The 12,814-nt window shown below is 40.2% G+C and overlaps 1 protein-coding gene across 4 annotated transcripts in view; it reads left to right on the forward strand.

Annotated features, from left to right (window-relative positions):
* Positions 1-313: 313 nt before the first annotated feature.
* Positions 314-12,814, forward strand: part of POLR3B (RNA polymerase III subunit B) — a 58,162-nt gene continuing 45,661 nt past the window's right edge. For 3 of the 4 annotated variants that reach the window (XR_014935434.1, XM_015864043.3, XM_085518774.1), the window contains exons 1-10: positions 314-402; positions 694-726; positions 1,401-1,457; positions 1,540-1,604; positions 2,088-2,163; positions 3,620-3,720; positions 4,877-4,968; positions 6,082-6,199; positions 7,166-7,274; positions 12,543-12,665. Coding sequence is in view for 3 of the 4 variants with exons in the window: in XM_015864043.3 (XP_015719529.2) it covers positions 331-402; positions 694-726; positions 1,401-1,457; positions 1,540-1,604; positions 2,088-2,163; positions 3,620-3,720; positions 4,877-4,968; positions 6,082-6,199; positions 7,166-7,274; positions 12,543-12,665 (846 nt within the window). In the remaining variant the exon portion in view is untranslated. The remainder of the gene's footprint in view (positions 403-693; positions 727-1,400; positions 1,458-1,539; positions 1,605-2,087; positions 2,164-3,619; positions 3,721-4,876; positions 4,969-6,081; positions 6,200-7,165; positions 7,275-12,542; positions 12,666-12,814) is intronic. The other variant, XM_015864050.3, reaches the window with a different exon arrangement.

Here is a 12,814-nt window from a genome sequence, read left to right on the forward strand (position 1 = left end):
TGTATGGAAAGTACTGACCCATCAGTGTGAGGAGAAAACTGTGTGGACCCATCACCCAGGTTTGCGAACCTGAAATAAATAAGCGTTGTCTCTATTGTGCATGTGATGAGTGACTTGTTGCACATCGGGTGGCATCTGAAAAGAACGAGCGGGGCATTCAAGCGAGGCATGACTTGTTTGGGACGTTTGAGCGCTCGGAACAAGCCTTCAGCAGGGCGAGGCCGGGCCGCCTCGGAACTGTCCGTGCCCGGAACGTTAGTGCTCCGTGCGGAGGAGCAGGGGACGCGTTTGATTGTGGCACCACGTCCCTTACCGCCGGGTCCGGGTGGGATGGAGGAACTGGCGGCGGAGTTGGGCGCCCTGACGGCGGAGCAGGCGGCGGCCCCTGTGAACACGGTGGAGGTGAGGGCAGCGGCGGGGGCACGGCGTGGGGCATGGGGTGGTGGTTCTGCGGCAGTAGGGAACCCTGCAGGCGTCTGGGTGCTGCCCTGGGTCGGTGCTGCACAGCACGTGTGGCTGCTGAGTTGGTCCCAGTCATCCCTTAGGGGGGTTTCTGCTCGTCTGAGCTGACTTTGGGCAGTGTTTGATTCTTTTCTAAATGCAGCGAAATGCAGAAACAAACCATTATCAGCTGTCACAGATGTTCGGTCACCTTGTGGAAACCAACTTTTCCACTGTGTGTTTTGGTTGCAGGAGAAATGGAGGCTCCTACCCGCGTTCCTGAAGGTCAGTGCGATGCACCGCCCCGGGCGGGAACACCCCGAGCCCTTTGTGCTTCACAGTGTGTGTGGTGCAGTGCCGGCAGGTTGTTTAGGCTCCCATTGCACCACAAGGCCCTCCCCGTGGTCTTTATATCAACTCCCTATGGACGCTGCTGTTGAGTCTGCAGTTGTCCTTGTTGCGTTCTGCAGAGGCTGCAGTGTAAGGTTATCTCTGCTCACAACTATCAGAGGTTGGTTGAGCTCAGAAATTGCTTAATTTCAGTGTTACTCTCATAATCTGGTATGAGGTGAAGGCACAGCGTGCAGTCCCTGCAGCCTTTATTTTGTGGCAGCCTAGTAAGTGTGATCCTTGCAGGAAAACAGGGTGCTGTTGGTTTTATGATACTGCATATGAGCAACTGCTCTCTCTTCCTACCTAGAAATCAGATTTATTGTGAGAGTCTGTCCTGTCCTTCTGTGGCTGTTCCCTTCCTTATTGACTTCCTTGACACCCCACTTGTCTGCTCTCACTGACTTAGTGTGGAACCAGACAGATTGCCCAGGCAGCTCTAAGATATTTGTCCACTGAAAAAATGTAACAGTGGTTCAAAAGTGCTTATAAATGCTTGTATTTCAATCTCTACCTTATTTCAGTGTTGTTAAAGCTGATGCTATTTGCTGCATACATGTATTTTACAGGTGAAAGGACTTGTGAAGCAGCACATAGACTCATTCAACTATTTTATCAATGTGGAGGTATGTTTTCTTAGTGGGAAGGGACTGGCTGTTAGGAGTCAGATAAAAAGAAATGGTTCAGTTCTTCTTTTCTTTTTTTCAGATAAAGAAGATAATGAAAGCCAATGAAAAAGTGACAAGTGACGCTGATCCAATGTGGTACTTGAAGTAAGTATAAGGCTGGTTTTCCTAATGAGAATAGCTTGCATACAGTCACATGAGTTTGTTAGTGACTGTGAAGTGTTTACAAGCATCAGCCTGAGCATAAATGGAGCAAAGCTCTTGCATACTTTCCTCTCACTTGGACCACATACACATGGGTGCTTAAAGAATAGTCCTCATAAGTAGACTTAACTCTGTTGTTAACAGTGCCTTATGTCACTGTCTTTCTGTAACTTAGCAGTTTCAGGTGAAGGAAATCTGTTTCCCTTCTTGCAAAGGTAATGTGGGTTTGTTTTTGTGTGTGCAGCTTAAGTTTTAACTAAAACACTGTTCAAATACAGCAGGTTACTTTGGGATGAATCATTGCTAATTGTTAATCAACCTTCTTTCCCATGAAAGCAAATTCATTTTCTACTTATTGTAGAACTCCTTTTCCTTCAAGTTGCCTGAAAGACATTTGGCTCGTTTTGAGGTTGTTTTGTGTTACAGATACATCAACATCTATGTGGGTACTCCAGATGTGGAAGAAAGTTTCAATGTGACACGACCTGTATCGCCTCATGAGGTACTGATATTTGTGTCTGTGAGGGGTTATTTGTTTGACCTTAGTAATGCCTTGGATAATTGCTGCATCTGATTTTACTTCAGGCACATGCATGCCTTGTTTCATGATACAACACATGCTACCATGCTTGTAAAAAGAAGCCTCATATTTAAACATGGCATAGTAAATCTTCCTTCTATTATTGCTCTGACGTGTGTTGTATTCAGTGTTTCATGGCAGCTACATTTTACGCTGTAGATCACTTCAGACCCAATCTTCTTTGGAAATACATCTCTTACAGCTTTTAAGTCTAAGTCAGATAGAGAGCAAACACATAACCTTTGAGCAGTTAGAAGTTGAAAATATTTTTCCCCATGTAATGTATGTGGTACACTTCCGACTTTCACAGAGATGTTCTGTGGTTGGGAGAGCTGCTGTAAAAAAGCCCTCTGCTGGTTGTTGTAACATTAAATCAGTGCATTTAAACGTGCACAAAATGAGATGAGAAAGATTCTCCATATGTGAATGAAATTGCACATGAGAAATTGTGGCTAACAACTCAGGCCTAAGAATGCAGTAATCAAAATTCTTGTCTTGTGTTGTAAAGCAAGGTGATTGTACAAGCGCAAGAAGGGAAAATAAATGCTTCAGGGAGCATATTCACCCTGAATTTGGAATAACCAACTCTTGTATCTCAAATCTTCTCACCGACGCTTATTGCTAGACATTGTTTATTTTTCCTTTCAGTGGGTTATAGTATGTTTTATGTGGACAAAGCACACACAGGGAATGCTGAAGCCTTGTTTTCCTCAGATAATACTGAGTGATCTAACTCTCCTTCTCACACAGTTCTTTTGTGAGTTTTGTCAACTGTTTGTACAGATGAATTTGAAGTAATTAGAAATGAATATGTTCTCAATTACTTTTAAATCCAACAAAGTTGCCAGGAGCACAGTGGGATCCCATTTCCTACAAGTCATAGTTTTATATTTGCTTGTACACATCAGTATTTTATTACTAGAGAAATTGTGGAGAGAAGTGGTAGCCAGTTTGCAGTGATTCTTGAGGCATGTTTTTCCCTACAGATACATCCTCAATGCACAGTACTATCTTAATTCCCTTATACTAAAGCATAATCAGTACACAGAAAAGCTGTATGGAACCGTAAGTTCAGCCATCTGGATCCTGATAAATCTGCAGTTCTGGAGATCAAAGGTATAAAATGTGCAATGAGGTAACAAATATCCTTGTGTCATTTGCTCTGTTGTGTTCTTGAGATGCGGTAGACCTTATCTTACATGAAGATACAGAATAATACCTTAAGAGTTAGCAACAGTCATACAGCAAGTCTGAGGAGAGCAGACCAGAAGGATCAGTGTCGCAGTGATTGAGTCTTGAGCAAGAGAGAGACAGAGAGAACATGGGGTGTGTTGAGACAGTGTTCAGCCACCTGACCATAGGACTGTTCTGTTTTTAGTGCCGCCTGAGAGACATGACTTACTCTGCCCCTATTACAGTGGACATTGAATATACCCGAGGTAGCCAGAGGATCATCCGCAATGCATTACCCATTGGCAGGTAAGATATCAAACTTCTGGTACTCGTTTTTGTTTGCTGCTGTGTTGGGAAAAGTTTGCACTGCAAAATAAATGCAGGTTAACCTTGCTTCCTTCTTAAGAGACAACACACAAATCTTGATGAGTAGCTGTACACAATGTGGTTGATCGGTTCCATTATAAAATCTTATTTTGCAAAGGTTTTTGGAAATTTGTTTCCTTCCAAAGGAGGTTATTTATTAGAATTGGTATAAAGATGAATGTTGTCTGTGTTTGTATTGATATAAAAATAGACGAAACTATATGAAAGAATAGCAGAGCTGCAAGTGACATTTATTGCAAAATGGAAATAATTGTGTTTACTTGGTAGCCAAAGGTGTTTTGTTCAGTCTTTCATACAGAAAAAACATAGAGAAGTCTGTGGGAGCAGAGGGTGAAATGAGTAAAGCAAGCTCTGGTTCTCCCAGATGAGAACTTATTTATTATTAGAGTCAAGGCAAGGTGCTGGAGAAATGATGACTGTCATTTACTGGTGATATTTTCCTATCAACTATCAAATGACTTGAGGGTATTAATATTGTGAAGAACATTTGACTTCATAAAGAAATAATAACGTGTGTGAGAAAGACAAGCTCTTAACCATACATGAAAAAGCAAAATAGCTGGCAGTTACAGCACAACTCCATTTAAAGGGAATGAAGATGTCTTTTGTAGACGAGATTTTTAAAGAGCAACCCAATGTCACTGGTTACTGACATTGTTTAATATGTGACTGTACCAAAGCTGGAATATTGGCAGGAAATAGAAGGTGGGTGCTTAAGAATCTGCAATTCCTGTAGTAAGTATCCATCCCATTTGTCAGTAGAACATGATACACAATAATGCAGTTAGAACCCTGTGCTTCTGTAGCTATTTTAACTGTTTATTAATCCAAGTCATTTTTTAAAAGCACATCTAAATTTGAGTTATTTGTTTATATGTAAATTTGAGTAATTATGTTGTGGTGTATGCAGTAGGTAAAGGAAACTGCAAACAAGCAGGTATTCTCCATTAAAAAATAAAACTATGTCCTAAGTCTGTGAAATAAGGCTGGATTAAAGAAAAGCTTGTTGTTTGTATTTTGCTTATGTTCCAGGTGCCTTAAGCGTGTCTCTCCTGTAACTTTGATTTTCTTGCAGAATGCCTATCATGCTGCGTAGCTCCAATTGTGTTCTTACTGGAAAGACTCCAGCAGAATTTGCGAAACTTAATGAATGTCCTTTAGACCCAGGTACATTTCCATTCAAGTTCTTTTTGAGCAGATGAATACCCCGTTGGTATGTACCAACAGTACCACAGTGAAGTTGTTGTGGGAACTTGTCAAATGTAAACCTGTAACTAAGAGAAATCGTCAGGCTTTTGAAAATAGCAGCAGGGGATGTTTGTGTTTGCAGATGGTGCTCTGGAAGTTTGAAGAAGTTGAGATGTGCATATAACATTGTACAGGTTTATATCATACGGGAATAGTAATGGAGTTAGTTTATGGCATTGAAATGGATCAGGGAAGAGGGGAGTAAAATAGTATTCTCCAGAGCAGGAACTCTCAGTTACTATGTTCTGTGAAGGGAGAATAGGGAATTATATGATAACTTTTAATATGGAGAGAGGAGGTGAAGGGTTCTAACAAGCAAGGTCTTGACTTCTAATATACTGCTTTTGAAGCACATAGTGAATCGTGCTTGCTTATGATGGGAGAACACAGTGACAAACTGTGCTGTGCTGGAGGATCATTAATTGACAGCTACAATTTAAGACAGGAATCAAACATTGCTTATGTGCATCTTCCTTAGGTTGTCTTAGCTGCAACATTGAAATACATTTTTAAAAGTAATACAAAAGAAATTTCTTCCTGGAGTGCTTGAGAGTGCAAGTGAATAAATTATGGAAGACTTACTGTTTGAATTTGATAATGAGCATCTGAAATGGACAGTTCTCTTTTGATGTCTTTGTGATATAATCTTCTGGCAGGCAATAATGTAAAATCAATTCTATAACATCCTTAAATAAACATGGTTACTTTAGAGGTTTGAGGGTGGTTGTTTTTTTCAACTTTACAGTGTTAAGCTTGACTGAGAGTTCTCTCTGGCCACTTTTATTCTCTCCAGCCACTTTCCAAACACATTCTTAGGCTAGATTTGAACCTAGCAAAAGTTCAGTTTGTCTAATGGAATGTTTTCCTAGAAATCATAGCTTTTAGACAGTTCATTCTTTACTTCTTTAAGAGAAAAGTTTTGTCCTTTATATACTCACTGTTTACTATTAATTTATATTCAAATGCATATTGAAAGAGGTGAATAAGGTGCAGGGTTACTGATATGCAGAATCTTTCTTTTCTTTTGAATAGGTGGCTATTTCATTGTTAAAGGTGTAGAGAAAGTCATCCTTATCCAAGAGCAGTTATCCAAAAACAGAATAATTGTGGAAGCTGATAGAAAAGGCACAGTGGGCGCTTCTGTTACCAGGTATGGTAGATGCCTGCAATTACATGAAGAAGATAAAAATGATCATTTAAACAGTTGTCGTAGTTGAAGTAGCTGTGTAGTTTTCTTTCTAAAATAGCTTAATGCTATCAAATGCTGTCATTTTGTATGGTTAGACATCAATCCTAAAATCTACTAGGATAGCAGTCCTATGAAAATGAGTAGGAGTTGCTCATATGCTTCAATATTCATCCCAGAGTAGGAAAAGCAGCTTTCAGTTTTTAGTGTCACAAGTTGAACCTTATAACTGATGATGTATGACTTCCATTTCATAGCAAGTAACACGAAGTCACTGCATTGGAAATAAGATACAACTTTTTGTCTGACTGTCTCAATCAAATTGTTGTTGAAACTTCAAAGGCAGTTGAGAAGGAAACAAAATGTTTTTAAACTTCAGAAGTTACTGAAAATTTAAAAGTAGTCTAAATCCAACCTTTCCTCCTCTGCTGAGTTTTATTTATCTTTTTTTGCCCCTTGGTTTTGTTTTTAAGCTGCCTGCTGCTATAGTATGGTGATTGTCACTGTTTGATGTTAGGACTATTTTACCTTTTCTCAGAGGCTTCCCACATCCCTCCTAAATGAGGTTAAAAGTACAACTGGAAATCTGTTATCTTGTTACTGTTAATGCCACAGTATGTGTGCACAGACTGACCTTGCTTGGTTACATCAATTAGGTGATAAAGCCCCATACACAGATGGTCTTGAAAAGTGTGGGCTTCTGCATGCATAAGCTGAATACTGGTGTTCCACATCACAGATGATTATAGCCTGCCATCTTGGAGCTAAAGGATAGGATCTGGCAGTTGTCATGTAATTTTTCAAGGAGAAAAACACGATGCTAGTTCAGCTAAACGATTTCTCAGGCTTGCTAAGTTTTATGTAGAAGATTCTTGGAGTGTCAGTGCAAACTTTATGTTCCACATAATATGTTTGGTTTTTTAACTTCAGTTCCACTCACGAGAAGAAGAGCAGAACAAACATGGTTGTGAAACAAGGAAGATTTTACCTGAGGCATAACACATTGTCAGAAGATATTCCTATTGCTATCATCTTTAAGGTAACACAACTCTTGGTTTGAAAAAATACATATCCATGCTATAGTTAAAAACAAAGATCGACTGCAGCTCTCAAAAGTTAATATGTATGGAGGGACGTGGCATGGCTGAGAAAAAGAAAGAAAGCTTTTTATTCTCCTGGAATGTCATCTATGTTGTCCAGTGCAAGAAGAAAAGCACTGCTGTTTTCAGTAAGGAGAACATTGCTGTGCCAAGACAAACACTTGCTACCCCTTCTTACTTTGTAAAGTCTCCGACTGCAGTCATGTTGTTGCAGAAAGTTGTAAAGGTTTTCTTTCTTTTTTTTTTTTTTTTTTGATGTTTTATAATGAACTCTGTTGCAAACTTACGTTAAGGATTTCCATTTCTGGTTTTGTTCTCCCCAGAACCTATGAACTGCAGAGGTACTCAAAATCTTTTGATTTTAGATGCAGTGACATGACATAGCCATGAACTGGGCATATGTAACTTCCAGTCATAACCATAAAGACAACTGGTAGCTTTTGGGGAGGCCCTGTGGTTCTTAGACGTAGTCTTAAATCCTTTAAGATGACTAGAGTGGCTTGTATTACTTGGCAAGAGACTCATGGAGTCTCACAGCCTTCAGGATCTCTAGTTCAGGTATGCTCTCTTCAGTGCTGTGAATGTAGACAGGTATGATAGTTTTAAAGAGGTCCCTGGTGGGACCGATGAAAAGACTTGATTCAGTCCAAGAACTGGGGTGAATATGGAGTATTTGGCCTGCCAATTGAGCTGGTGACAGTATCATGCTATGGCCCTCATTGCCTGTGAAACCACCAGAACTATCTTATGTTGCCCACTGCTTTTCACTTTCATTTTGATTCACTCAAGGATGCCTACTGCTGGAGGGAAACTGAGGGCCATCCCCCTGGATTCACCAGCCAGCAGAAGCATCTTCTGTGCCTCTTTTACTGTCCTCACTTATAGTGCTTCATAGCAAACAAGTGCCAGAGGAAATATATTGCCAGCAGAGGTCAGCACTCGCTCACATCTTCCATAAAGTTCCTGCCAGCAATGCCGTGTGCCGAAGTTTGCAGCTACAGGCTTTGTATTACCACAGCTCTGAGTTGAAGGAATCGGCTCCTTTGTAGGAAGTGCTTTAGGTTTGGTTCTAGAAAGTACCTAGATAATTGGCTTTAGATGTGGGAAGCAAATGTCTTCTGTCTGATGATGCTAATCACTTGAAGTGGTTAGAGAAGATCATCTGGTCTCTGTGACCAGTGTTGAAAGAGGTTGAGAGGCCAAATGTGGGGAGAAATGCACATAAGAATGTCAGAATTAAATTCACAATTTTTCTGTTACAGGAAGGTGTTAATGTAGCCCATAATCCATTTGCTCAAGCACCAAACAGCTGGGTTCTGCTGTCACTAACAGACTTTTGTTACATTTTGTCACGCCCTGCTGGTATAGATAAATACCTGACCACAGGCACAAGTAACTGCTCAGAGTTATTAAGTCTGAGGAGGTGGTGCGTTGGTCTGTGGGTTTTCTGTTTTCTTTTTAGCAGCATTATACAGTCTGTTTCATCACGTTCCAACAATGCAAACTATAGTTTTGCCTATATATATATATAGGCATATATATATATATATATATATATAAACCTGCCTTTATATATCTTTTATATTCTAGATAAATGTTGCATATTTGTTTAAATTTATTTATTAAATAAGGGTTGCAGTTGTTGGGCATTCTCAGCAGTAGTGCTTTTCACAGCCTTATGTCTGTTTGGTCCAGCAGGGAATTAGGTGCGCCCCTTTTGACTGTTCTGACTGTTCCATTCTTGACTAGTGCTTAATGTATTCATGAGTCATCATTCTCCTTACTATTCCTTTTAATGACATGTGAACTTGAGACATCTTCCTTCCACTGCTGTTGATTCTCCAGCTAATAACTAAGAATCCCAGTAGTCTGTTGAATTAATTATTAAGGAGACAACACCTTCTAATTTATTTTTTTTCTTGGTCACTGCGGTAACGTGGGTATAACTTTATTTTATTTAACTACTAAGTCAAGTTACAAAGACTCTAGCCTTGAAATTAGACAGATACTAACCAAAGGATCCCTTGTAGCCTCAGCTCACCCACAGCAGTGATTTGCTCAGGGAGTTTGTTGGAAAAACCAAGAGAGTGATTCTTTTCGGTAGAAAGGGCACAGTGTGTGGATCTTACTTGTTACCAGTAAGTATTCCTTCTGTAACAGAGATTATATCACAGTGTACATCTGCAAGAGCTGAAGATAAGTTGCATACACAGTCTTAGGTCTGAAGTTTTGATTGCCTGTGCTGCAACCGCAAAATGGAGGTAATAACATCCCTTAGATGTTTTCATCTTGAGAGCGAGGGATGTGAAGTAAAGAGCATTACAGGTACTAATGACCAACAGAGCTGAGGTCTAAAACTCAAAAAAATGCTTGTTTTAAGTAGAATCTGAGATCACTTTCCTGTCTAAGGCATGACTCATGGACACATCTTGACGACGTTTTATGGCAAAGCCTGAACATATGGTTGATGGTTGGACTGGATGATGTTTGTGGTCTTTTCCAACCTTAATGATTGCATGATTCTGTTAATGTTGTTCCCACCTTTCCTTTCATGAGGAAGGAAGCTGTATGGGGATTGCTAACTCACAGCCTGAACCAATGATTGAGTACTTGGTGAAGGGACACAGAGAGCCCTGTTACCACAGGTGAAAGCAGTTCAGAAAGATTGGAACTGGGTTCCCTAAGCCTCAATTAGAGGCTGACTCTATAAAGTGAACAATTTTGTCCCCCAAAATATGTATCTGCCAAGATGTTCAAACTCCTCGTAGTAGAAAGCATTAGACAAAAGTAACTTGCTTACTGAATGAGGTTGCTTTATTAGTTAATATACACATTCAATCGGAACAATATTTAGGAAGTTTGTTGTTCCCGTTTTGAAAAACATCAGGTTACAGGTGAGATACTGCTGCCATTTTTGCAGGGAATTAGAGCTGTTTTAAGGTAAAGACTATATTTGGTTTGGATGTATGGCCTGGTTTGGTTAGGTTCTGAGGGCTGAAGTAAACAAAGGTTGTGTTCTGTACTAAAGCCATCTAGGGAAGGAAGAGAGTTATATGTAGCTGAATTATATGTTACAAGTTGCTGGATGAATTATCTTGAGGTTGTAAGGAGATGCTCTAAGACCTGCAGCAAAAGATGTAAACAGTAGGTCGAGTTTCATATTAAAACAAAAAGGAATGTGTTAGCCTTGGAGCTGTTAAGATGCAACCCTGGAGGAACAGCTGAGTGGTGGTCTTGCTGGACCCACAGAATTATGAGTTCCCATGGCTACGGTTTCATAGCTCATATCTTTTGAATTATGAAAGCTCCAGACCAATTCTGTCTGTGATGTCAACCTTGAACCTCCCTGACATCTTTTTAATCCAGTCATCTGCCTGTCTCCATTCTGTAATTTAGCCTGATGGACTGCAGAACTACATTCTAGGCAAGTGCCATGGAAACGCCTAGACATCATCATTAAGACACAAGCTGGGGGAGGAAGAACTGGGCTCTCACTCTTTCATGCACACTTTATCGTGTGTACGAGTGTGTGTATCCACACATACACACACAGACTTTGTGCAACAGGATCCTCCCCAGTCCTAGGAAGCAGTTGACCCTACTTGGAGCACTTTATCCCACTTGAACCCAGAATAATATGAGTATTGTTAATGTTTGCTTTGACTTCTATTGCATCCATTGACTACTAGCCTTCCAACCATGCTCTTCATCAGCTTGTTGCCATCTCCTTTCTAATCCTGTCACTGCTCTTTCTAAGTCATCCCTTTGCAGCACGTCCCTTCTCACTGTCTCCCACTTTCCTGTAAAATGATTCTTTTGCAACATTGCTTTCCTAACAACAACAAACAAGAAAACTTCTGGCTAACTGTGCTTTAATTGATTCTGTCATATCACACAGACAGATTCTGGTTCTGAGAAGCACCTTGAGATAAGTGGTATGACTGCCTAGTGGGAATGAACTAGGATGAACCACTCTTAGCTGGTGCAGTGAATTGTCTTGATTTGGCACTCAGATTTGTCTGAGATAATGGAGTAGTGACCTGTGCTTTGCATCAAAACTGAACCATTCTCACACTTTTAATGGGTTGTGCTATTTTTGTGCTGCTTTTAATTTCTATTAAATCACAAGGTGAAGAGACAATGTTCTAAGTTAAAGGGACTTCAACTTTCATGTCAAGAAAGAAAGATGAAAAAAGAAAAAGCTGGGTACTTCACCACTGGGGCAGCAGTTCTGCAGAGGGAGAGCATTAGGTAGACATTAGGCAAAGTAACACCCCATGAAGGCAAAAAGAAGGAAAGGTATTTGTGCATCTTTGAGGAAAATACAGCTTTTTGGGACGCTGCCAGTTTTTAATGAAAACCAGAATGCAGAGTCTACATAGGCCATTATTTACAATGGTCTTTGTGGCTGGCAGTTTGAAGAACAATATGAATGCAAACGTAACTTCCTCCCAAGCTTCTGAGAAACGTATTATAAGTCAACCAGAAGAGGTTTAGTGAGATTATTCTGTTTCTTGATATGGCAGAACTCCAGACAAATGTGTGAAGGCAGGGAGCTTTAGCACCATCTGGAATCCACAAAGGCCTTCACTGCTGGCTGCCACCTTGAAACACTTACTGATAGAGAGATTTTTTTAAACCTGTTAAGCGCTTTCTTAGTTTATTAAGCTTTTTCTGCGGTATAAAGCCTAACAAGGTGTCCAAGGATCACCAAAATAATAGAATGGCTTTCAAGTGGAACTGTGTAGTGAAGTCATCTTCTAAATGCAAAGAGCTGCAGGAGAGGTATATGGTAAAAATAGTTCTCAAATAGAACGTGCTGTATCACAGACAATGGCATTTGTGAAACTGCTTGTGGTAAGAGGCCATGTGTAGTCTTTTAAGTAATTTCACCTTCCTTTGTTATAGATTCTGAATTGGTTTTGGTTTTACACATGTAGGATTGTTATTTATTTTCCTTAAAAGAAGTGTGGAATTTAACTCCTGTCTAAAGAGAGTGTGTGTGTGTGTTCCTGCTGCTTATCAAGATTTCCATTTTGGGTTCTTCCATAGCTAGAATATATACTGCCAGTGCCAGATGGCACAGTTTCTGAGGGAAGAACTAGCTCTTGCTTAGTAGTAATGCAGACAATACCAAATTAGCATAAGCAAATGTCAGTGAGTAAACATAAAGCATGTTCTGTTTCTGTCTTTTTTTCTTTTCCCAGGCCATGGGTGTTGAAAGTGACCAAGAGATTGTACAGATGATTGGCACAGAGGAACACGTGATGGCTGCATTTGCTCCTAGTCTGGAAGAATGCCAAAAAGCTCAAATTTTTACACAGATGCAGGTGCATCTTTTCATGTTGCTTATAGCCATAAAATCTAAAAATGATGATGTTGACTGCTTTGCTCTGTCAGCAGTTCACGTTGGTTTTTTGCAGATAGTTTAAGCAGAGAACTTTTAAGGCAGCAGGCCCTGTCAGAAAATGCTTTGCTG

This window comes from Coturnix japonica, chromosome 1 (genome assembly GCF_054131305.1).
Source record: "Coturnix japonica strain WE chromosome 1, WE-NBRP24, whole genome shotgun sequence".
NCBI lineage: Eukaryota > Metazoa > Chordata > Aves > Galliformes > Phasianidae > Coturnix > Coturnix japonica.